Source organism: Lissotriton helveticus, chromosome 10, assembly GCF_964261635.1.
Source record: "Lissotriton helveticus chromosome 10, aLisHel1.1, whole genome shotgun sequence".
NCBI classification, from domain to species: domain Eukaryota; kingdom Metazoa; phylum Chordata; class Amphibia; order Caudata; family Salamandridae; genus Lissotriton; species Lissotriton helveticus.
This window is the reverse complement of record NC_136071.1, coordinates 889,733,023-889,759,279: the sequence shown is the minus strand read 5'-3', so window position 1 is coordinate 889,759,279 and position 26,257 is coordinate 889,733,023. Positions and strand designations below refer to the sequence as shown.

At 46.5% G+C, this 26,257-nt stretch overlaps 1 protein-coding gene across 5 annotated transcripts in view; it reads left to right on the top strand.

Annotated features, from left to right (window-relative positions):
- The window catches only part of ULK4 (unc-51 like kinase 4), a 2,246,396-nt gene that overhangs the window by 273,693 nt on the left and 1,946,446 nt on the right, over nucleotides 1–26,257 (top strand). For all 5 annotated transcript variants that reach the window (XM_078663530.1, XM_078663529.1, XM_078663527.1 and 2 more), the window contains 2 exons: nucleotides 5,460–5,535; nucleotides 15,163–15,261. In XM_078663530.1, coding sequence (XP_078519656.1) covers nucleotides 5,460–5,535; nucleotides 15,163–15,261 — 175 coding nt within the window. The remainder of the gene's footprint in view (nucleotides 1–5,459; nucleotides 5,536–15,162; nucleotides 15,262–26,257) is intronic.

Sequence of the window (26,257 nt, the reverse complement as noted above, 5' to 3'; positions counted from 1 at the left end):
AAGCCATCACAACCAGCACCTCTGTGCCTAGTGGCTCTCAGCACATCCACAGCCAGGATACCATCAGAATGCAGACCAAGAAGTTTAAAAAAAGAAAGAAAACTATTCGGCAGGCCTTTTCCCTTCATGCGCCTCGGATCTGGACCAACATCCACCAGGACCACCCAAATGTTGTTCCACTTTATTACAGAGTTGAAGAGCATTGCATCTCAATGCAGCAAAGGTTAACATCTGCTCTTAGAATCCTGCTCACATTCCTATCACTTGTTGACTTTATGCTTGAATTTGACCCTGAACAATGCTCTGGTGCCTTTTAGCTAGGTTCACGCTACACACACCCCAGAAATACACATACATACATACATACATACATATTTAAAGGAAGGTTACACTTCTAAATTTGAAGCAGAACAAATATGAATTTTGATTATGGTGGTTTCCCCATCGAAAGTGGCACATTAGACAAAAGAATGTGTGTAATGCAATGTAGCCCAACCAATTGCCAGTGGATGAGTGGCTCATGCATGTCATGTTAAAACAAAAAATTGTGATGGTTGCAATGCACTTCAGCCATCTTCTCGACCATCACCTTTTATTGTTTTAATGTGAAAAACAGATGTGGCACATAAGCTCAGACTTGGGTTCTGTGCCCACTGTGGTATAGTCAAGTCAAGTCAATTTATTATGGTTTGGCATTCTGAAGAGTTCCACATAAAATAGAAAATATACATTCAAAGTCATCAGAATCCACCCATAAAAGAAAAATGTTCTCAAGTTTTATAATATAAAATTCATCGTTTCATATAAAAACAGAGGAGGAGCATATGTACAAAAAACAGTTGCAAAAAAGTGACCAGTGTGCAGGAGCATACCAAATACGAGATTACCACCATGGGATTATTGGGTAACTTCGGTTAGACTTTTACAGTAATTACAACAATATATATATATACAATACTACAATTAGAGCTTGGGAATTAAAAACATATAGTAAAAGCGGGGATTGTAATATGGGACAAACAAATAGAACATGATTTAAGTCTTGTACACAATAATTACAATAGTGGCAGAGTGGCAGAGTCTTTCATGTCTAGTAAGGCCCTCCCAAGCTCCTGTTACAGTTCCTAAAGAGAGTACATTCAGCCTAAGCAGAAAAATAGCTCTACGTACTCATATTGGAGATTCCATAAAACATAAGGTTGAGGTTTTTTTTTAATAGATACTACTCCCTGCTATGCAGTCGTTATTACTATTCTGTGCACACAATGAAATATCTCTTTTACGAGATACACCGAAGATTGTTTTTTTAATTCTGGTTTAGGAGGCACCGCACTGTGGTATAGGTTTCAAAGCTGCATCTTAATGATAAAGCCAACAAGTATGGTTTCTTGTTGTATTCCAGTTCAAAGGGGAACTATGTTGCTTCATAGTTCGGGCTGGCCTGTTAAGTTGAGGAGAACCCAGCTTGATTTGCGTATGAGTTGCTGCCCATCAGGAGTGGTGCAGTGAGCAAATAAAAAACACGATGGAGTGGAATGCAGCCTTAATTGATTGCCTAAGACTTTTGCAGGCATACCATCCTTAAACTTTTATTGTTTTAATTTCTATGGAGTACAGCATCAAATAATTCCTATAGTGGGCGGCCTAGCTTGATATACAACCATTAATGAACCTGTTTCCAAACCCATCCTCCTAACTTTCCCCCCCAAATATTTTCTTTAAAATAACATAAATAATTCTGCCATTTTCACCTCACATTATCTATGCTTCGTCCATTTTCGAGGACCCATCCGAATTCTTCATAGGATTTCTTGTATACATATACATTTATGCATCCCTCAACAGCTTTTGATGTATGATGAAAATATTGGGACATTGTTCAAATGCATGCTTTTCCACTAGGTGGGCTCTTTATTAACCTGGAGCTAAAGGGGCGATTACTGGATTTTCGATTCACGTCCTAACTCAGCCATTGTGATTACTGTATTACTGTGGGGTATCATTCTTCGAAAAGCGTTCAATACTTTAACCCCTTCGGTGCGTCGGATGGTTCCCGGCCGTCCGACGTCACAGTGGGCGTGTGCTGAGGACAGCCGGGGGCCGTCCAAAACACACCCACTTCATAAATCACCCACACCGTGGCAGAATTCACGCCTTGGTCAACGGGTTAATGTAAGAATAGTGTTATCTCTAATAAATGAAAAGCACACTAAAACTACAAACCACACCCATGACCTTTCTGCCATCTTCTAACATTCTGTGCAGAGAGGCTCACTTATCCGATCTAAAACTTGTTGAAGCAACTGCATGGTACCGCAATTCTGAACTCCGATAGAACCTATCTAAAGATACAAACGCACCAGTAATGTTCTTCTTATTTTCTCTTCAGTACACAGCTTGTGTGCTTTCAGTGGTAAGTAGATATCTTGAGTAGCCTGCCCAGTCACACTAGTGACTGCCTCTAATTCTTTGTGCTTCTCTTGAAAAGCACCTTCAATGTACCCTCCCAATTTTTACCACTAACCTTTACAGAAATTGCAGAGGGGTTTGCATGTTTAATGTGGCCTTGTTTAATTAAATAAAAGGAACCCCCGGTTATTAATTTTAATGTGCTGTAATTATTTTCCTGGCTTTGAAGAATATGTATGTCAATTTTGTTTCAATTTATTTATTGAATTAATAGAATTTTACCAGTGTTCAAGAGCTGTGAGCATACAGAAAATCCAATAACAGCCAAAATTGGTTGCTTTCAGCATTCTTCAACATTTCCTAGTCCGCAAGTTTAGGGGTTGTCATGTACATGTAGCTCACCGGGATCCCACCTATTGGTAATCTAAAAAAACTCCTTCTTCATTCTCTAGAAAAAAGTGTCCAGGGTCCTCCATCTGGTATATGGTTCATGAATCTCTATGGCTCGCATCTTATCAATTTGCACCAACAGTGATGCATTTTCCTGTTGTCACAGCTTTGGAGGCATTCCAACCCCCGGGGGTGGGGTCGATGACATCTGCATTTTAGTTAATAGAGAATTATTCCTAATTATTTTTGGGTATTTCTTCTCTAAAAAAAAATGGGCTTGTAAAAAGTGGTGCCTGGGTGCGCCAGCATGGCCATGTTGTTGTTTTAAGCACACAGAGGTTCAGATCATCCATCACAGGCGAAAGATCTTAGATGGCTCTTGAGACAGTATCAGTGTCTTCAAATAGGGGTATCAGATCATTGATTACTGAGATAAAATCAATGTGAAAGTTTGAATAATAAATGGAAGAGAAGGTGGAATCGCTAATTTTCCGATGTAAATGACACCAGACATCATGCAGAGCCAACTCGGACAGTGAGTGTTGAAGTGCTCCCGACATTCTCCTTCCTGGTTTTGTTCTGTCTCATTGACCATGCCCCTACAAAATGAAGTCAGGATAATATCCCCATTCAACTGGTAATTCAAATAAGGAGGACAAAAAGAGCCAAGTGCTATTGGGAAAGCCCTGTACCTCATTGGTCCCGACCAGCACAGCCCAATTTAGTATTTAGGGGCAACCCTGAACCTTGTCGCCTCAGATTTGAGGAAGAAAAAAGGAGCCGTGCTGACCCAGGAAGAAGAGGGCACCTACTGCTTTGGCCCCAGCCCTACCGGCCTGTCCTGACTTTAACCTACCTACAACGAGAACCCCGGCAAGTCCAGCAGCCAGTAACCCCCAGAGACTGACAGAACTACCCTGCACTCATCTAATAGTCTCCTGTGAGGACCGGATTTGCTCAAGCCAAGACTCACCCTTCAGAATACGGATCCAGGTGGCTCTGTGATTCTCCACCACTCTGATCCCCACACCCATGGCCGAGTTTGTGTGGCCCAACACCACAAGGAGGTCTCCCCATCCATCCTGACCTAGTGATCCCTGCCTTCCTCAAGCCAACACATGCAGCCTCAACCCGAATGGTCTCCCCAACCACGCCCAGAGCTGGTAAGAAGACCCAATGCCAAAAGACCCCCCCTGCACCTGACACCTCACGGCCTTGGGTGGCCCAATTGACAGTGTCAAGGCATCCCTCAAGTACCATACTTACCGCCCCAGCTGGTGGTCGCCTTCAGGAAGTCTCCCAGCCTGAGCATGCAGCAACTTAGCTGAACTGAAGGTTCTCATTGGAGACCACAGGGTCCCCTACGTCTTCTTGGCACATTGCACCCGTACGTCCCTGTGTCGCTGGTGGTGCATCTCCTGTGCTTATTGTTGGCCCCAATCAGTGCTGACCTCAACCCCAGTAGCTTTGCTCCCACACCCGAGTGGTCTGCTGATAAGCAGTCCCTCACCGAAGGTCCCCTTAGCCCCATTGGCTTACATTGGGCCCCTGCACTTTGCACCCGGCCGCTCCAGTGCTACTGGTCATGCAACTTGAGTGCCTACCTAGACCTTGGGGACCCTCGGTCCTAGCCCCCAACACTCTCACTCGTAATATGTTTACGTACGTGTGAAACCATTTTTCTCCCATGGTGTAGGAACCAATGCTATGAGTTTTTGTTCCAAAAATGTTCTAAGTGTTGAACTGCTGTTTTGTATGGAAGAAAAGTAACTATATCTTAAACCCCAAAAAGTCTTACATTATTGTGAGATCCCCCGATGTGGTATCTCCGCATACGACCCCGAGTAGTTGATGTATTTCAAAAGTAATTACTGTGTAATTTAAACTGATTTTTGAAACAATACCAACCTGTAACAAATGCAAATCCATTCCCAATTGCATTCCTGTGTAAAGTTTTACAGTTGAAAGTACATTTTGCCTACCTGTACCAAGTCCTGCTTGGTTTTAGAAATAAAAAATAAGTATACATTTTTTATACTTATCCAATCGATCAGGATTCTATCTCTGAGTGTGTGTAATAAGTCCTTGAGTGAGTGAATACAATAAAGGCTTAACAAACCCTCGGGATAAGACTAACTGCTTGCCCACACTACCGCGAAGAGAGCTGTTAGTACTTTACTAATCTAGCCTCTGCTATACCGCTGGGGACTCTCTAGACTTTGAGCACACTATACCATACTTTGATGTAGTATGTACAGAGCCAACTTTGTACACTTGGTAGTTAAAAAAACATAAGGTAATTGGAATTTTTCTGAATGTTTTCAGGAGACATTCAGTTTTCTGAGTTTTAGCTGCCACTCAATCTAACGCACTGGTGTCACTCTGTGCTGATTTCGTAAGCAGTAACGAAGTCGGCATGAGTTTCTACAAATGAAGTGCTCACATATCCTATAGAAGAGAGAGTCATAATCGTGAATGGTGTGTTGCTTCACATAATGACCAGCAATCAGTTTTTTTGTTCTGTTGTGAGGATGAAGTTATTGAAATGCAATGGTGACAAGTTTTTTGTTGCAAATATTTGTAGACAATTTTAAAAAGGGCCCATTACTTCTGTTATGCAAATATTTCGATTTAATTGACCTTGTTGAATTTACTTTCAGGTCCTTCTGCTGCAAAGCCCACTTCAGAATTCATTGACCTGTTAAATGGATTGCTTCAAAAAGATCCACAGAAAAGGTAGGTAATCAGTAATTATTCCAGTTTTCAGAATTTAAATAACAGTAGAATAAATATATTTCAAGTGGAATCTACTTACCAGGCATCTTTCTAACGTGATCTGGCTAGAGATAGAAGCTGCATGTGCGGAAACTCTTACTGACAAACTACCATGTTTTAAAATCCGAGTATCCTCACAATAACTCTGAACTAATTCCTTGTATGTTCTTAGTACCACCTTCCTGCTGTACACGTTATTTTCCTGGTTGTTTCTCATTATGACTGTCCTAGAATACAGAATCATGTGTCTCCACTGTCTAGTTCACATACGCATGTTCTCGTACAAAAAGGGGGGGCGACCGGTTACATTTGTGGGTTATCATGTATGTGTCCTGGCGCCAAGACTGTTTGCAGTGTACTCTGCAGCTCTGCCAGCAGCTTTACAACTAACCTGTTTTTCGCCATGCATGCGGGACCATATATACCATGTTTACTGTACTCAGAGTTTGGTCATTCTGCATATAATGCAGGTGGGTCTGCAAGAAAAAGCAATAGTTTGTGATTTGCAAATAGATGCAAGCACTTTAATTGTCCTTTGGGAGAAATTATGTTGATGGAGTAAAATATTATTACAATATTATTTGGGGTAATGTTTAATGATAAGTTGTAGTGGAAGATTCACCTCAAAGCTTGAAAACTCGGGTTTTAGCCACATTTGGTGGCCTGAAGATATATTAAAGGGATTTTAGAGGACCTTCTCTGAACCTATCCGTACAGTTTATAAAGCAATGTTACCCCCACAATGCAAAATTTCCTAGCTAACGTACAGGAAAGTTTCAATTCTATTAAGGACGCGGATGCGAGGATTAGGCTGTATCTTTCTCCATTTATTGTGCTTCAGCAGCCTTTCAAAGGATCATAATTTACATTTAAAACCACATTTCCCATGAACACAGGGAAAATGAAAACAGAAAATGTTCCAAACAGCATCAGCCAATCCCATGCCAGGACACCTCATATCTTCTTCTGTGGGCGCTCTATCTTCCTCTTTCTTCCTGCGACCCCTTCATGCCAGTCTTCAAATTATTCCTGCTTGCCAATAAACGAACCTAAGGGATAAGGAAATTAAGTAAGCTCAAGGGTGTAACTCTTATGAAACCACTTAACATCACTTAACTTGTCAACTGGCAAAGAGTAACCATATCATCATCAACAGTTCATAATGCAGGACTTTCATCACAAATATTTTACTCACCACACAAACGCAGAAATCTGGGAGGGTTTGAATGAAGACTGGGTGGGCTAATCCTCGCCTCCGCGTCCTTAATAGAATTGAAACTTTCCTGTACGTTAGCTAGGAAATTTTGCATTCTATGTCAGGAGCGGAGGCTTCTGATTAGGCTAGTTTGAAGCTTGTCCACCACGAAAGAAGCTAGTGTCACCTCTGGTTTAAAGTAAAATCTCTTGAAGGTGGAGTCCGAGGACCAGTCCGCGGCACTCAGAATGTCCTCAAGCCGTGCTCCCAGGTAACAAGCCTTGGATGCCATTACTTCCCTTACACAATGAGCTCCAAAGCTGGAGATATCTATAGCAGCCTCCTGCATAACCCAACGGACCCATCTCGCAATAGTAGGGGACGAAACCACCCCGTGTGGCTTTGTCAGAGAAATAAACAACTGTTTGACACCCTGTGGGCGTATATCTATTGTTGCAACCTCATAGGCTTTGAGTGCTCTAACCACACACAATTTAGGGAATTCCGGAAATGCAGGATAGGATACAGAGTGTGAATTGCACTTAGTACGCCTAGAAATATGAAAGGTAACTCCATCCAGAGTGAAAACCCGGCCAGTGAGATCTAAGGCCCTCACGTCCGAAACTCTTTGACAAGAAAGTAAACACAGCAACATTGCGAGTTTAGCTGACATTTGTTTCCTCGATAAATATTTGTTAGATGGCCACGATCAAAACGGGTTCGGAACTTTGTTCACATCCCACAAAACTGAGTAACGTAGCTCCGGAGGGACTGATAACCTGATACCCCTCAATAGTCTAAAGACCAAAGGATGTTCCCCAATCGGGCGATTATCCAGTGGAACGTGGCCCGCCAAGATCGCTGAACGAAAGGTATTAATTGACCTATAAGCCAACCCCTCCTTTGCCAGTGAGGCTAAGAAGTTCAGGACAAGGACAATGTCTGCCCCCATCGGATCCACTTGTTGTCGCAGACACCAACTGCTTCATCGTGACCAGGCTGATCGTTATTTCTTAATGGTGCTGTCAGCCCAGGATTTAGCGAGCAAACTGGCAGCATCGTCCGAAAGGCCTGGGACTTTCCAGCATTGCCTGTAACCCGCCAGGCCATCAGATGCAGACTGCCTGTGGTTAGAAGGCAGTGAAGATTCCCCTGAGGATCCTTGAGGAGATCGGGATTAAGGGGTAGAGGGATTGGAAAATCCCAGGAAAGTTCCATCAGAACCGGAAACAAGGCTTGCAACCTCCATACCGGGGTAATCACCACCAGATCCGCCTGTTGTCTCCTCACCTGGGTTGATAACCTCATGATCATCGCAAAGTGGGGAAACTCGTAACCCCGTTCCTTGTTCCAATCCTGAAGGAAAGCATCCACTGCCAATGCCTCCAGGTCCGGTCGCCAACTGTAGTAACGTTTCAGTTGGGTGTCCAGCCGAGAGGCAAAGAGGTCCGCTGAGAACGGGCCCCATTGGGCCTGGATTTCTCTGATAACACTGGGTTGAAGCTGCCATAGGCTGGTGTCCTTCCAGTGACGAGATTACCAGTCTGCCACCTGGTTGGACGACCTCGGAAGGTGCTCCGCTGACAGGTATATCTAGTTGGACAGACCATATTCCCAAAGATCGCGGGCTAGGTTGGATAACGCTTTGGATCGAGTCCCGCCGAGATGGTTGATGTAGCGTACTGCTGCCACATTGTCCATCTTGAGAAGAACACAGCTTTGGACCTTTGTCCAACACTTCACTGCAATCGAACCCGCCATCAACTCCAAGCAGTTGTTGTGAAGGGTCTTTTCTGAAGATGACCATCTTCCGCCTGTAGATACTGGCATCGGACTCTATTACCAGATCTGGCTTGGAACCGAATATTGCTCGGCCATTCCATGCATCCATATTTTCGATCCACCATTGCAACTCTGATCTGGCCTCTTCTGTGAGAGGAACGACTTGAGAGTAGGTGAGACCTTTGCGCAAGTGAAAAGTTTTGAGACGTTGAAGGGCCCTGTAGTGCAGGGGACCCAGGAATATTGCTTGAATTGATGCCGACAGAAGGCCTACCACCCTGGCTAAGTGTTGTAGCAAAATTGTAGGCCTTGCCAGTGTGCGCTTCAGCTCGTGTCTGATCTTGGATCATTTCCGAGAGGGCAAGGACAAGGTGGCCACCACCGAATCTATCATAAAGCCCAGAAACTGCATTCTCTGTGAAGGGAGGTGGTCTGATTTGGTCTCGTTGATAACAAACCCTAGTGACTCCAAGAGGGGCACCGCCTTTTGTAGGTGGACCACCAACCTCCGCGGACATTTGTTCATGATGAGCATATCGTCCAGATAGATTATCAACCGGATGCCCTCCGATCGGAGGCACTCCACCACCGGCTTCATCACCATGGTGAAGTACCACTGAGCGGAGGACAGCCCGAACGGACGGGAGATAAACTTTTAAGTCTGCGAGCCCCACTGAAACTGAAGAAAACGTCTGTGTGGGGCAAAAATCGGGATCGTAAGGTAGGCATCCCTCAGATCCAGGCGGACCATCCAGTCCCCTTCCTGAAGTAGATCCCGCAGGAGGTGAATACCTCCCATTTTGAAATGGCGGTAAGTTAGCCACCCGTTGAACTCTTTGAGGCAAAAGGCAAACGACGTGTGCCAGTCTGATTATGTGCATAGGGAGGAGGTCATACTCTTGGTTTGATTGCGTTGTTAACTGCGGATGTTACCCAAGCTAGTGAAAAACGCCAATTTCAAAGCTGTAGAAAAATACTCGCTGATAGAATTATCAAAGCGCCCATCTAGACCAAGGGAATGGTGTAGCAATGAGATGTATTACTTCAGCTGCATAATCCAAATGGTTGCAGTGCTTAGGACCTATGATGCCCTAAATATAGGGTTTAAATCATGCACTTGAAATAATTTTCAAAAACTTGAATCATTATGTATCAGGCAAATTACCCACAGGAAATATGTTCACATAGGTAGGTTGCACTGAGTTTGCTATTTCCTCACTCCGGTTATCTTTTAAGTTATAGATACTAGGTGCTCACACACCTTGTTCTGACCATGATCTCATCTTGATAAGATCAAAACGCCGTAGACCACAGATCAATTTAACTCCCTTTTAATATATAAATAATTACGCAAAGGATTGTAAATATCTTGTTGTATATTGTTGCATGTTTTTATAATAACCCCACTTATCACTGCACGCTTTTTGCACTTAACTGTGAGCACCGTATCATGATTATAAATGTCTCAAAAAATATACATGCAATAAAAAAATGAATTACATTACGAAATTGAGTACTGTCCTGTGTCCATTCTTGCCTGTTATGTATTATGTATTGTTGTTTGGTCTCCAAAAATTGCCCAATTCCCTCGGAGTTGATTCCACCTTTGAGACCATCAGATTTAGTGAACCACTGTTTTTCAAAAGGATTCACTGCCCCATGTTCTCGTAAATTGTGGGGTCAGGGTTTACTTTTTGGAACCAGCGCAGCAGCCTTCATAAGTAGTCCTGGGAGGGGCTGGCAGGGAGGTGGGCGGGTGGGAACCAGCCGGAGAGAGGGAGCAGGAAAAAAGCAGCATGAGCGGGCAAGAGGCAAAAGCTTCAACTGCACAAAACAAACTAAACCTACACAGAAAGACCAAAGTGGCCTGAGCCACAAACAAATAAATAAAATTGGTAAAATAGCGCTAGAAATGTCCCACAAACAAAACAATGAAATTGACAATGAAAATGAGCATGTGGCAGACGGGACCGATCCAGTAGGGCCTTGTAGTGTCCTGCTAGGACACAGTCTAGTTGTTATAGATGTAACCCTACACTAAACACCCACCCACCACAGACGTCACTGGGTCAGGTGACGCTGCCAATAAAAGAGCCAGAGCGCACGTGCTCGTGGCCAGATCTGCTATCCCCTAACTGGTGTCCGTGTGTCTCATTTCCTATACCATGTGGGCCTAAGGCCCAACACTACATTGGCGACGAGGCCGGTAGTGAAGCCACGCGTGCCACTGCCTAAACGTCCTGAGAAAAGGGGGAGAGAGCTGCCCGCCTGCAGGGCACCCCCCGTAGCAGGGCGCAGCAGCGCCGAGAAGCCGGTGGGCACGTCGGAGCCCCGCAGCCTGCAGCGACCGTGAGGCCCACCGCACCAGCCCTCAAGGACGAGCCGACCGGAGCCCACCCGCGTCGGCCGCCACCAACAAGCACCTCCAGGAAACTGCGAACCGCCCAGAGCCCACCTGCGACGGCCGCGAGCCTGAAGGCCCCGCCGGAGAGGTGCACCGGACGGACGGAGCCCACCCGCCACGACCGCAGCCCAGGACCTGGCCCGTCGGCCGAAGGTGAGCCGGGAGCGGGGGGTGACTCCCCCCGGAAGACTGTGCACCAAAGCGGAGCCCACCCGCATGGCCTGCGTGCAACGCGGCCGAAAATAAACTCAAAACACGGCAAGACTCGCGGAGCCCACCCGCGGCCTGCCTGCAGCGCCCCTTCCCCCGCCGCGTGTGTGAAGTGCGGCGGAGGGGTGAAAGACTGTGCCGGACAGCGCCCGTAGTGTGAGGGGAGCTGCCAGGCGTTTAACAACCGAAGCGGAGCCCACCCGCATGTCCAGCGCGCCTCGCCGGGTGTGAGTGTGCCCTCCAATGAACTGTATATAAAGCAGTACCAGCAGAGCCCACCCGCGGCCTGCGACAAGCATGGCAGGTCTCCGCCGCGCAGCGTGTGCAAGGTGAAGCTGCTGCGGCGGGAGACCGGGGAAAGTGAAGCGCAGCCAAAAGCGGAGCCCACCCGCGAAGTAATGCCGCCTTGACTCGCACCTGATAAGAAATTGCTGAAGCGGAGCCCACCCGCTCAGCACACGACCTGCCCTCCGTAAAACCGGAACCGTGAAGAGCCGGCGGGTGCCAACCCCACACGACCACACTTCGCCCAGCACGCCCCCCCCCCCCCTGCCGGCGCGAGGACTGCCGAAGGCTGCCGCGAGCAGGGAGAACAGAGAGCAGCGATGGCAATAGGGCCGCCGGCCACGAGAGTATGCCCGTACCTCCTGGGCTCCCCAAGAGCAGGACGATGTGCCAGTAAGCAGCTATCCCCACCCACATAGAACTTCCAAGGGTGCGCGATAGCGCTGGTTGTGAGGGTGTACACAGAGACAGACAAGTACAGATACCGGTAAGCCCGGTAGGACACCGAACACTCCTCAAACACCCCCCCCCTCCCTGCGCAAACAAGAAGGAACATGGGCATTTTGCACTCACCGAGAGGAGAGGTGGTGCCTTCCTTGATCCCTGCAGTCGGCAGCAGCTCCAGCCCCCTGTGCACCGAGAGGGGAGACAATAGAGTGCCCAACAAGGGAAGACAGTCGTGAGCAAAGAGGAAGCAGGCATCACTGCCACCCAGTGGCCAGAAGGAAAAGTGCACCTGCATTAACAAGGAACTGCAACAAGCGATGCACAAAGCAGTCACCCTAGGACTGTAGCTATGCACAGTGTCAAGAGCCACCAGCATTCTGCCACAGAAGCAACCTCAGGCTGCGGCGACCCATAGCAAGAGAATCAAGGCACCTCCACTGAAGCACAGTAGTGCACCAAGAAAACAGACGCACAAAGTAACTGCGCAACAGCCTACAGAGGTAAAGCAAGCAGCTGCAGCAAGGGACAACAGACTGAATAGCGCCCCCAAGGAAGCATCTAAACTCCCGCAGCAAGTAAGTGCGCAACCACGCAGAAGACACCCACACACACCAGCAAAGGGTCTGCAGATGCCACTTCCAGCGCGACGTGGGAAAGAGGCACAAACGCCTCACCAAGCATCCAAGCACTGACGGAACGTCTGAAGGAAACGACTGCCAAGCACTGGGAGAACGTCCAGGGAAACAACTGCCGAGGTCAAACGACGGAGAGAGCAGCGACGCCTTGTGGCCACAGGTGTTCATCGCAGCATCAACCACTCCCGCCAACGGTCCAAAGCAGCAAGTCCCTGACAACAGCCAAAGCAGCAAGTACCCAACGACTCGCAACAAGCGTCCAAGAGTTCCACACCCGCACGACAGGACTGCGCAGCACTGCGCCGGAACGTGCCAGGAATCAAGAGCGCCAAAGTGACGCCACACAGCGACACGCCAATGCCACGGGACAGCACACAAAAGTCCCCAACAGAGACAGCAATGTCTCGCAGCAACCGGAGTGCCATCGTCAGCACGCATGGCAGCATGCACCAGAGTTGCACCAGGAGCGGTGACGCAACCCCCCTCCGCGCAGACAAAGCGCGCCAACGCCAAAACACCGTGACGGTGAATAGCGACCCCAAAGAAAACAGCACAGCATGACAACTCATGCCCAAGATGTGAACCGACCACCCAGTCTGGTCACCATGGAAAGAAAAGCAACAACAGAGAAGATCGCGACAACTGGTCCAGTCAGAGAAGAGAAGAACACCATGCCGGAGAGCTATGCCCAGACCAGAAAGAAACAGGCGGAGTGCACGCCACCTGGGGAAGACTGGTCGGGAAGGCCAACGACAGCAAGAAGACCAAATAACGTCGCAAGAAGGAACATGGAAAGCAAGGGCGCGACGCCATAAAAGAGATTGAAGATACGACGACAGGTCTAGTCACCAAGCCAAGTGAAGACAGTGTCCTACCACATGGACAAGACCACGGGGACGACATGTAGAGGGCCCGCTACATGGAGAATCCTGGTTAGCGTGAGAAATCAAGAAAGAAGACCGAACCGTGTCGAGGAAGTGAACGAGGAGGAAGAATGGAGAATCACATCACTCCACAGAGGAGGAGAGAGAACTACAGCACACAGGAACATCGGTGCTGTTCAAGGAACATCGCAACATCCGTGTGGATCCCAGTAATCCCTACAGCCACTGATGAACTGCATGGGTGCCCCGTGAACCTGAAGCTTACCGAAGCAGAGCATACCCGAGCACTAGGCAATCCACCCTTGTGGACTACACAAGACTCGACTGTGGCCATGTCCGAAGTTCGGCAGCGACCCGTACAGCCCACGCGATCAAGTGGCGGTCCAGGGGACAAGGGCCTCGGCCGCATATCCTGTGAGAGAGGAATCCGGATGGGAGAGGTGCAGCAGCGGCAGCTCCACGACAGGCAACAGGAAGCATGAAGGCCCCAGGTAATCACCTGGCACCGAGAAACGGTCGGTTGAAGACACTGAATCCATGTCCTAACGGCAAGACCATCCTGGCGGATGACATCAGCACCCCCGAGGACATCATGAGAGACTTGGCGGTGAGTCCGTTGGCAGTTCGGCAGCGACGCCTTTGCGCGGCTCATGCGAAGCCCGCACGGCCCACCCGGTCCCGTCGTGTCCTGCAAGAGGGTCCTCCCAGCGTCTCTAGTGAGAGAAGAGTCCAAGCAGGAGAGGCCAGTCTTCAAGGCTCCCGTGAGAGAGGAGTCCAGCAAGAAAGGCAAGTCGGAAGTTACCTGGCCGGACGGAGAGGTGAAGGCATCAAGATCAGCAAAGCCAAAGAAAGACCTCTCGTGCCATAATCGTCTCCTACAACAACCAAACGTGGTCATCCACTGGACTAGGAACACCTGCGAGACCCCTCAAGGGTCACACCCTTTCTGCTCCCAAAGTGAGAACACTGTACATAAGCGTCAACACAGCAAGACAAGGATGATCTGAAGTCCACCGCCGAGGTGAAGCTCATCTGACTGACTTTGTAGTCCTGGAACTTTCAACATTCTCCCAGCTGATCGCCTGAAGAAGATCTGATGAGGCTATCAACTGTTATTGTTCTGTTTTCTTACAGGTTGGACATTCGCTTTTCCTTTCATTAAAGTTGGGGAGGAATGTAGTGTCCTGCTAGGACACAGTCTAGTTGTTATAGATGTAACCCTACACTAAACACCCACCCACCACAGACGTCACTGGGTCAGGTGACGCTGCCAATAAAAGAGCCAGAGCGCACGTGCTCGTGGCCAGATCTGCTATCCCCTAACTGGTGTCCGTGTGTCTCATTTCCTATACCATGTGGGCCTAAGGCCCAACACTACAGGCCTCTGGGGCTGGAACAGAGGGGTCGCCCTCGAACTGACGGAGCTAAGCAGAGGCCAGGGAGAGGGTTTCACAAGGCAAGGGGTCAAGAGCTACTGTTGTGAACTTTTCCTCTGTCAAAACTTTTGACAGAACTTACTAAATATCAGCTTGAGGGAAAGGCTTCTATCTAACTGAATATTGGTTTCTCAATGGAAATTGAATAATTGAGTCCTTTTATTGTTGGTTGAAAGGATGGTTTGGTGATGCAAAAGGTTAATTATAATAGAGCTCTTTTTTGATTGTTTTGAGGAGTTAATTAAATTACTCACTAGATGGTGGAGTGGTTATTTATTCTTCTTAACTCTGTCTGTGTTTCTTTCTATAGGTTAAACTGGCCGAGCCTCATTAAACATCCCTTCTGGAAAGATGCTTTTAGTGAAGAAGGTGGCTGTTTATTGGACAATGGCAACCACAATGGTTTAAGGTGAAGTACTATTTTAATTTCTATCTTTCTTCGACATAAAATCAGGTTTGTTCATATTAAATTAAAAGTGTAACATTTAGTTTTACATGTAACCGAGCGTAGCATTTCTGCTCATTCTGGATTGTTAGCAAGCAAAATCCTCTTTTTGTAATATGTATTCATTTCCGCATATTCCTATCTTTGAAACTTTCTCAGGCGCCAGGCTGGATCACACAAATGTGTGCACTGCAGTAGCTTCCATCAGGCACTCGGTCACAGTGTCGGGTTTAGCCTCTGATATTCTCTATCCAGATTCCTCAAACTTTTGGGACATTTTTAGGATATACCATGGTGAAAATTGTTTTTTTTAAGAAGTCCACTGTTTGTGGCACATTGGCTTGACCAGGCCTCAAAGTCGATTTATGTGTCTTCCGCATCAGCAGCACTAGCTGGTTCAGGTGCCTTTGAGAATCAGCTGCGCCAAGCAAATCAACTCACTAAAGGTCCTACTGTGCAATTGATGGAGTCTGTTAAAATTGTGGCTGCAACACCAGAAGTGCATCTGTGGCGTGGAGTACTTTGCTGCCTCGAAACTTGTTACCAGTAGCTTGCATTATCTACAAGTATGCTGAGGAGAGCAGATTTTAGAGAAATTCTCGGCTGGAGCATCACCAGGTTGCACAGAAATTTGTTTGATTGGAAGAAGTGTTTGGTCCAGATTCATATGCATTAAAGTTTCCTTAAACTTATGGAAAAACAGGAGAAATTTGCATATATTGAGTTGGATGCTGTCATACTGCAAGCACACCTTATGGAAAATGCTAGAGAATTTACTTGATCTTGTATCTGGAACTTCTTTTCATCCGTGGAAAGAAAAGCAGAAGAGAAATTAGAGCTGACTTTTTCCACCACAAAGAGAAAACCTGATCTTTCAAAAACGATTACAGAGACATTTTTGCTCTTGAATGAGGTCTTGCTAGAGTGCATTTTGGCAGCTATAGAGAAACCAAAATCCAATTGTGCAGTGAAAAAGACAAACATGGTCATAGAGCCCAGCGAGCATAAAATCCTATGCATTACTGCCCATCCCATTTAACACAATGTTTAATGAAATAAATGTTGTGGCCAAAACCGTTTACATTTCAGGTAGCCAAGCACATGCACTTTTGGAAATCGCAATATTGCAGTAATTTACCCGAATACAATCAACGCTAACCATCTAATTAAAGGTAAAAATACTTATCGCGCTGTGACTGACACTGCAGTAAGATCCATGAACTTAGCTGGAGTGATCCTAACAGATTCCTTGATGAGCTTAACCTCAACCAGGAAACATAAATGATTCTCTGGTCAGCTATTGGAAGTGCTGTGGTTATGTACAAAGTGCAAAACTAAGGCAACTATCTCCAGCACCACCTCAAAGCAATTTTGTGAGCACAAATGCAGGAGGGGTTCTAGATGAAAACAGGCACAGCTTGTCAGGACTTAGCATTATGAAACAAAGCCATTGTTTATACCTCACCCGTCAATTGGCACTCCAAGACCAACTTTCACGAGCAAACAGAAGAAGTAGGATTGTGGGTTGCTGACTAGAGGCATCCCGGAACTCAACAAACAATTTAGAAACGAGGGCTGGGGCAGAGCTGCCATGCAAAGAGTCAGTTGCGTCAGATCAAGTGGCAGGCCTAGTCCTCAGGCTCAATATACTTTTGACAACCTTATCCACTAGTAAATCTGCCTAGACACCTACTCCATTCGAACCCAACCCCCCTGAGCATTGTGGTGTGGGTTGGAGAGTCAGGGTTTCTTAGTTTTTGCCCATTTTATTTTAGACTTGTAACCTTGATGCATTACACACGTTTATTACGTCTCGTAATATGCAGCAACCACTAAAATACCAATTAATGAATATAAATAACGTCTATTTATTTATTTTGGCGGTTTTTTGGAGGTGGATTGAGTTACCCATTGGTTGCAGTGTGTGAAAAAGTCCACATGTTGGCCCATATTACACTTTCACACATGTAAATTAAAGCAAGTAGTACATTTGACTCAAAACTTTTCAGACGCCCACATTTGGATCAGTTGCTATAGATATTTGGACTTTTAAGAGTGCTCCGTGATTGTGATTTATCATTGCAAGTGATGTTTGTCTTTAATGTAAACAAGGACTAGTAGCAAAAAGCATTACAATTATGACAACAGTGCAATGACTCTGTGTATTGAGAAATATTGTCCCTCGTGAACACTGTTTAAACAAGTATTGCCTATTAGAGCAGTGCTAGGGATACTGGCATTGGGAGAACTGATCCAGTACAAATGAGACTTTTAGAACTGTCCCTTTTAAATCTTAAATACGATTCTACACTGCTCATTTAAAAATCACCACCATCATACATCAAACATTACAGCTGCTCTGTGTGAAGGATTGGGTTGTAAGAACCCACTTAAATGTCCCTTTGAATTGATTTTTAAATTTACAGGGTATTAAAAACACTTTGCCTTGTTTACATTTAAGTGCAGTCTTTCATTTGTCTTTTATGTGGTGTTAGCTGCACATTCTTCCTTTCTGTCAGCAGTGACACAATTGCTTTCGTTCAAGCAGTCCAGAAGGTGCTATGTGAACAATAATGCGCTTTGGCAACTCTTCAGGGGTATCAAGCTTTATATAATGTGAATCCAAGATAGTAAAATACATAGGCAAACGCATTACAAGGCAGAAATTTATCTAAAACTCGTTTCAGCTATCAATACATTTTTCTTTCATACAAGATATCCAAAGCTTGCGTCCCATGACACCCCTACAAAAATTAGACCAGAACAGTCTTGTAGATCTAGACTTTATAGATGCAAGGTGGTAATAAGGGAAGTGTTCAGTCGCAACGTGCCAGATTAGGATCATACCATTCTGGATAGTAATAGAACGTGTAATGCTGGTGTAACTAGAGTTGGTGATACCTTTTGGAAGGGGCCACAATAAGAGCCAGACACTGTAGTGCAGCTGGAGAAAACTGACGCTGGATGAGAAAAGTGACACATACCTAGTGATGTAAAATACATTTAAGCCGCAAGAGAAGACTTATGTCAAATTTGTGAAATGGCGCAGGCTGGCTGTGCCTCAGGCAGACACAACGCAGACTGAAAAACATACTGGACACACATAGTAGGAGAGACGAATGCCAGAGACAAGCTGAGATAGCCTTGTAATTGCCAAGAGTGGAGCTACCAGCATTAACTAAACTTCTTACTTGTATAAGCACATAGTAGAAATAAAATATGAAACTGGTACCTAAGTCGCTCAAAAAGAGTATTCAAAACATAATAACATCTACCTTGGTGCTCTAGAAAAAATATTATGGTTCAACTTGGAAATGCTGCGGAAAAGGAATCAGCAACATGTATGGGCCCACCGCTAGCATTAGTCGAAGAAACTTGAAGGCTAAAGAGAGTATATTGCCAAAACTCTTGTGTAATATAGTTGACAGTCTAGTAGCTGGGGTGGGCGGAGCTAGGTGGGCTGAGGGGAAAAGGAGGAGTCAGAACAGGATGAGGACGGTTAGAGTAGGGACAGGGTCGAGACAAGTTGTATAAAATAAAGCTCTGATATATAAGAACCTGTGTCTGTGGTTCTTTGTAGCAGGATGCTACAACTGACGACGAGGGTGGGATGAGCAAGCCCACTGCGTGCAGAACCCCAAGAAGACACCCTGTCCCAGGTAACGTCCAGAAAAACGCTGCCGAGTACAGTGAGCTGCTGCCCGAGAAAAGAAGCCAGCAGCAGGTGACCCTGTCCCTTCAACAGTCGAGAGGGACCCAAGAGGGAGCCGAAGCACCGAGCGCTGACTCGCTCGCAGAAGAGACGCTGTTCGCGCCGAAACGCGACTCACGCGTGAAGCGTGCAAGAACTGGGAGCGCTGCGCCAGCAGAAGTCGGGAGCCCACTCCGACTCTGCCAAGCCCCAAAAGTGGAAGAAGAGTGCCTCAGCGTGGAGGACATCGCCCCCACGAAGGTCTGTTGCCCCCACGAAGGTCTACTGCTAAGCGCTGCTGAGCGCGCTGAAATTTGAGCCCGGGTGAGGTCCAACATCGGAAAACCTCACCCCCGATGCGTGAGCTTTGGCAGGGCGCTGCTGAAGGAGCGCGAGACCCTGCAAAGTAAGGCGGGAGCCCACCCCAACCTCACCTGACTGTAGCAGTGACCAGAGGGAGCCAAATCTGGAGTATGCTGACCCTGGAAGCAACTGCCGGTGAGTCCTGTGTGAAGAATCGGGTCGAGTGCAGAGAGAGAAAGTAGTGCCTGCAGACAACTACGGCGGCCATCTTTGAGTCAGGCAACACTTGGGACATCCTCCCTGTGCAAACTGGAGGCAGCCATTTTGAGGTCAGGCGAGTTGAGTTTAGCAACAAGCATTGGCGAACATAATAGAAACAAGCATTGGCGAAGGCCAAACAAGCATTGGCGAAGGCCAAACAAGCATTGGCGAAGGCCAAACAAGCATTGGCGAAGGCCAAACAAGCATTGATAAGAGCAAATAAATAAGCATTGGCTAATAGAAAGAAACAAGCACTGTCAAGAGCCAACAAACAAGCATTGGCGAGTAGAAACCAACCAGCAGTGGCGAGTAGAAACCAACAAGCAGTGGCGAGTAAAAACCAACAAGCAGTGGCGAAAAGAAACAAACAAGCATTGGAAAAGCGAATAAACAAACATTGGCGAGAAACGCAAGCGAATGCGCAGTGGATAACGGCGCGTGAACAACAATGAACAAGCCATGGCAACCAAAACAGAATAAGCACATGCAAACACGAGAGTGAATCAACTAACAAGCACAAGCAACCACAAGAGTGACTTAACAAACATGCATTGACAAAAACAAATGTCAGCACGGGTGGAAACGTGAACATTGAGAAACGCAAGCGAATGCGCAGTGGCGAATGTAATGAAGTAACACGTGTCTGTAAAATAGAAGAATCACAAGCGAACACAAGGACCAAGCAAAGACAACAGCACAATGGAACAAGCATAAGCAAATGCAAGAGACAGATCAAGACGACGCTGAGCATAAACCGAAGAGCGCTGAAGGGAGAAGAGCTGCTGGGCAGAACTGCAGAAGACCCAGAGGAGGGCAGTCCTACAGAGGACCCCGGAGAGAGTAGAACCATCCAAGTTCATTCACCGGCGCATACTGTGATGGTTACAAAGACTTTCAATTTCTAAGCAAAGACCTTGACCATAATCTCCCTCTCTCATGGCGGGAGGAGACATAGCACAGCGGGTCACTCCATACATTGAAGTACCGCCCCCAGTGGTGCAGACTGATGATTGGATCTCGGATCTCAAACGACACTGGTGGCTCGAAGCATTGGAAGATTTCTTAAAAGCCAATGGTGAGCAAAGAGAGAGAGAAAATGTCTGATACTACTCCTCCATCTGGTGGGTCCTGAGGGCCGATGCCCAATCAGGACATTTTCCAAAGAGGATACAGAAATCTATAAAAGACTCCAAAGGGAGCTCTGTGCCCATCTCAACGCACAGACAGATGTGGATCATAACCGCATGGTTTTCAATACAGCACGGCAGGAACCAGGTGAACCGTTGTCAAATTTCATCACTCGGTTGCAAAGTCTGGTACGAGGCTGCCACTTCAACACTTTTACAAATGAGGATGCGGTTCGACTTCGTATAGTTGAAGGTTGCACAAACCCTGACACAAAGCGCAAGATCCTGCAAGGGCATTGGTCGTTAAAGGAAATCATCAAGAAGGCCGAAATTGGAATGCAAATCAAAGCAAGAGACGGATTGAAGGACGTGCACCTGAGAGCAAACCATCAAGATATCTGGGAAGATAGAACTCAGAAAACAAACAGATCTGAAAGGAGAGAGAGGGAAGGCAGACCAGCAAAAAGACAACGGGAAAGATACAGTGACAAAGAAAGTGACAAGGAGTACTCAGAGTCAGATTCCTCAGCGTCCGACTACTCAAAGTCAACCAAGGATTACTTGGAGTCAGATGACTCAGAGTCAACCATCCAAAAGACAATTCCAAGGAGTTATTCACCCCCCAGGAGTTCCTCAAGGAGTCATTCAAAGTATGACACACAGTACTCTGATGAGGAAAGAGCATCAAGTGGGACAGATCGCACTCCTGGACAAGAGGGCATCCTGCACAACAAGTGGGAGAGAAAGACAAACCATAGAAGAAGGGGTCGCACTGGTCAACACCGGAAGTCGGCGCAGGAACATCATTTGCAAAGCAGTGAAGATGAGTCCAAGGAAACATCTGGCAGGAGAACACATCACCCCCAGATCAGAGATGTTAGAGCATCAAACAAGCGAGAAGGAGAAACAGGTCGCACAAGACGGACTGATCCTCCACAGCAACGAACCAGAAAAGATCCATGCATCCATGGCTCCCGCGACAACGAAGAAACGGAGAGGAAATTGTTAACTTCAGGCGGGAAGGACAAAGAGGCAAAAGCTTGGGATCAAGCACAAGGAACAAGCACGGGATCATCAAACAACCTCCCAAATGAGACAGCATTGAAGATGTTCCAACAAAGGCACACGGAGAAGCATCTCAAAGACCATTCAAAGGGGAAGAGCACTTTGTCACGGACTACGGAATTCAAAAATCCATTACCCAAGACAGTTTCAAAGAAACGTTTGAGAAGGAATGGGGAGAAGGATCTCTCTGACGAGGAGTGCACATCTATCCGGTCCTGGAAGTCGACAAAAGACTTCTCTGACCCAGAAAGCACGTCTATGGCCAGGAACTCCTCTGGTTCAGAAAGCGCGTCTGTCCGATCCTTTAAAAGGGGTATGGCCAGGACCTCCTCTGATTCAAATAGTGCGTCTGTCCGATCCTGTTAGTCGACAAGACTTCTCTGACCCCGAGAGCACGTCTGTTCAACCCCGTGAGTCGACCGAGTCATGGTCCCGACAGCAGCCATGGCGTCAACCATCCGAACACACCATGGAACCAGAGGATATCCTTCCCGTCAAGAGCAACATGTCACACACTAAGGTCTCTGAATACTCAGTCACTCCACAAGGCAACCTGTCATGTCAGTCACAAGTATATCCGGACATAGATCAGACACCGTCACCCCTGAAGGGGTCCGCGAGGCTGACTCAAAGGACCTACAAAAGGAAGACAGAGACAGTGGACCCTAGTCATCGGATGGGAAGGGACCAGCCAGTCACTCCGCAAGGAAAGCTGGACGTGTCAGTAGAGAGAGATCATCAGTGGATGAGAGAAAGACATGCCCATGCACAGATAGCCCACGAGTTCGCCAGACAACCCGAGGCCGCGAATGAGTTATTGAACCAAACCAAGACAGTCTCGTCAGATAGTACCGTACTGTCTGGTATGCATGACCCTGAATTGGAGGACAGTGTTGCCCTCGACCGGACAAGACAAAAGGCAGTAAAAGTAAATGCAGGTGCTCAGAAAAGGACCAGAACATTATCCACTCATGAAAGGGACCGAGCATCTGAACCAACAGTTACACCACAGGAAGGAAACATGATGACTGCGGAGTGTGAGAGTAAACAGTTCACACGCAACGTAGTCAAGAATGCCCTGATTAAGACAACGGAAAGATTGACCAAAGCCAAGCCCACCACTGATTCAACACTACTGAAGCTTGAAGAACAGGCTGTCCGCCGACCCGTGTGGTGGATTGAAGAATTGCGAACACTGAAGACATTAAGCTCATTTTGTTAAGAAAGGGGGAGATGTAATATAGTTGACAGTCTAGTAGCTGGGGTGGGCGGAGCTAGGTGGGCTGAGGGGAAAAGGAGGAGTCAGAACAGGATGAGGACGGTTAGAGTAGGGACAGGGTCGAGACAAGTTGTATAAAATAAAGCTCTGATATATAAGAACCTGTGTCTGTGGTTCTTTGTAGCAGGATGCTACATCTTGCTTTCCGTAGCAGAGCAAACAAGAAAATGAAATGTAAAGCCAAACAGCTGAACTAGTGTGTGTTTAGTTGCAGTGGGAGGTTTGCTGGATATTCTGGATAAGAAGAATTTCAGCAGTCCAACCAATCACACCTCCATCGAATCCCCTGTACTCTAGTTGTCAAAAATGTGTGGGATGCCTACATATTAGAGAAGCCCAAGCCCCAATATTGCCTTTAGACTAACTTTTCTCAAACACCACTCTGGGGAAAACGATCTTGGCTGGTTGGAGTTTTGCTCCAATCCTGTTGCCTGGAATATACCCATCAATATAGACTGAGTATATTTATCACGGGGGACTGTGTAAATGGAAAATTCTGGCACATATGCACCTTGCAGCAGAATCCGGTCTTCACCTCTAAGTAAAAGTAAATAATCTTTTGGCTTTTGCATTATATTATGAGTAAGAAGAGACTACGATGTACACACATCACAATTGCTTACATTCTCCCAGATCTGCCTATCATAAATGTTTGGACGTTGGTAGGTGTTAGCAGTTGCTGGACAGTTCACAGGCCAAAAATCACCAGCCAGACAAAAATATTCTACCATAATTCCATATCAATCACCTCAGATGCCCCATTGAACCTAATGGAAACACAGCCATGAGGTTTCAGTTGAATTTTTCCATGCAGGATAGTTTTCTTTATCAGTCGCTGGTGCTAAACGGTGCTCATCGAGTCAAAACAGTGAGGCCGCATGAGAAATTAAAAAACATAATAATTACAAATGCATACCACATGCAGTACCAATTGCAGTATGTGAAGCTATGTCCTTCTTGCTGGAGCTCATGCTGAATTTCTCAATAGCGGACATGTTAATTTATCTTCCACCGGGGTATGCTGCTAAGTGAGGTACCCTACTCCCAGAGCTACTAGCAATACAGATACTTTGATCAGCCAGTTCAATGTTATTTGGGAAATCTGAACATCCATTTGGAGAATAGCACATGTTGTGCTGGTCGGACTTTGGTGTAAGACCTCAGAGTCTTGAGCCTGGAGTTCATAAACATAGTACCTACACATAAAGCAGGGCACCTGCTAGATCCGATTGTTACAAATATGAACTCACTAGAGGCGGCTCCAGCTATGCCAGTGTGATCAGATCCTTTTGTGGTACCATTCACAGTTCAAACAGGTAACGGATGGGGTAGAGCGAGAGATGGAAAGCAAACGAAAGTGAGATCCCTGCTCACGATTAGACTCCTCAAGCCTTAATTGTCAATTAAGGAATACTGTGCCTAGACTAACTCATCAGGTTGAGTTGGATCAACTAAGGATTGATAAGTAGTTGCGGGAAGCACTATTATGGATAGAGAAGTCAAGATGTAACGGCAGAGAGAGATCCTAAAGAAATGATATGATGAGGATAATAAGCCTAGGCACAAAGTAGCTCTAAAAACTATCACATGGTATCTAGATTAGTCAATAATAGTGTAAAAACTATTAGTTAAGGAACTCTCTGATCCTAACAGGATACTACCAGTGCCAGTATTGATGCAACCTCAATGTGAAGAACTGGTAGGTTTATTTATTAAAAAGGTAGCAGATATTCAGATGGATTTAAACACAGGAGGGAAGGAGGGCCCTCTGCCAAGTAGTACAACAGGGAAATTGGATACGAAGGACCTGATGGGTCCAGGCTCTACAGGAGGAGTCAATAAATTGAGGGTATGGGATATGCTGGAGCTGGATGGGTTTATGTCACTACTGATGTCAATCAGATCTGGCTCACTTAGAGATCCATTTCCGGCGATTAAGATTAGCATTTTAGACTGGGATAATCTGCAACCCCTGGTGGGTCTCCTCAATTTATCTTAAAGGCAGGGTCAGATTCCTCAGACTTGGAAGCATGCCATTTTCCCGCTCCTTCTGAAGAAACTTAACCTAGACCCTGATAAGTGGCCTAATTATAGACCAGTCTCTTTGCTTCCCATCGTGGACAAGGTAATGGAGAAACACGTCAAAAGACAACTTTCCCGTTGTATGGAATCTCAACATTTCCTGCACCCCTCTCAATCGGGGTTTAGAAGGAGACACAGCACAGAGTCCACTCTGCTAGGAATCCCAGAACATCTCAGACGACACCTGGATGGGAGCGAGACAGCTGCACTGATTTTACTTGATCTCTGCGGCTTTCGTTACTGTGTCACGTGAGACTCTTTTAGAGAGATTGGCTGGATTGGGTCTGCAGGGTACGGCCCTCTCTTGCATGACATATTTTCTAGGGAATCGGTCTTTTCAGGTTTTCCCAGCCATGGCCTCTTCCGAGCGGAATGCCCTGACCAGGAGTTCCTCAAGGATCGTCCCAAAGTCCGGCACTATTCAACATCTATCCTTTCCCTTTGTTAGACTTGGTGGAAAGTTGTGAACTCACTTTATTTTCATATGCGGGTGATACGCAAATATTTTTCTCACTGTAATTCGCGCAGAGGCACAACCTGGAGGCCCTGGACTCCTGCTTGGGTGGAGTGGCGACGAGGATGAATATTCATTCACTCAAGCTCAACGGACATAAAACCGAGGTACTGGTACTAGTGCTGGGGAAAAATCCATCCATCTGGGTCCCCAACACTGGTCAGCAAGCCTGGGTTCTCCACCTAAGGTGAAGAACCTGGGCTTAGTGCTGGATGACAAGTTATCCATGAAACCCCAGGTGACAAAGGTATGCTACATGGTTTGCCATCCTGAAATGGCTGTGGAAAATCATTTGGCAGCTCCCAATTTCAGCCCAAAGGATAGTGGTACAGGGGCTAATAATACTGAGACTGGATTACAGCAATGTTCTTTCTCCAGGAGCAGGTAGAATAGGCATTTAAACAGTCACAGGTGGTCCAGAATTCAGCTTCTAGGATTCTTTATAGAGTCCCAAAAAGCTACTTGGCATCTGAGCTTTTCCAGGAACTCTACTAGTTCGAAGTGGAGAAAAGAATTCGGGTTAAATATTTGTGCTATGTGCACAATGCAAGAGAAAGTTGTAGGATGTGAGCCATTTGGCCACCATGTGTCTCTTGACCTCCAACTGGCTCTTATCCAGAATAACCTACTACGACGTT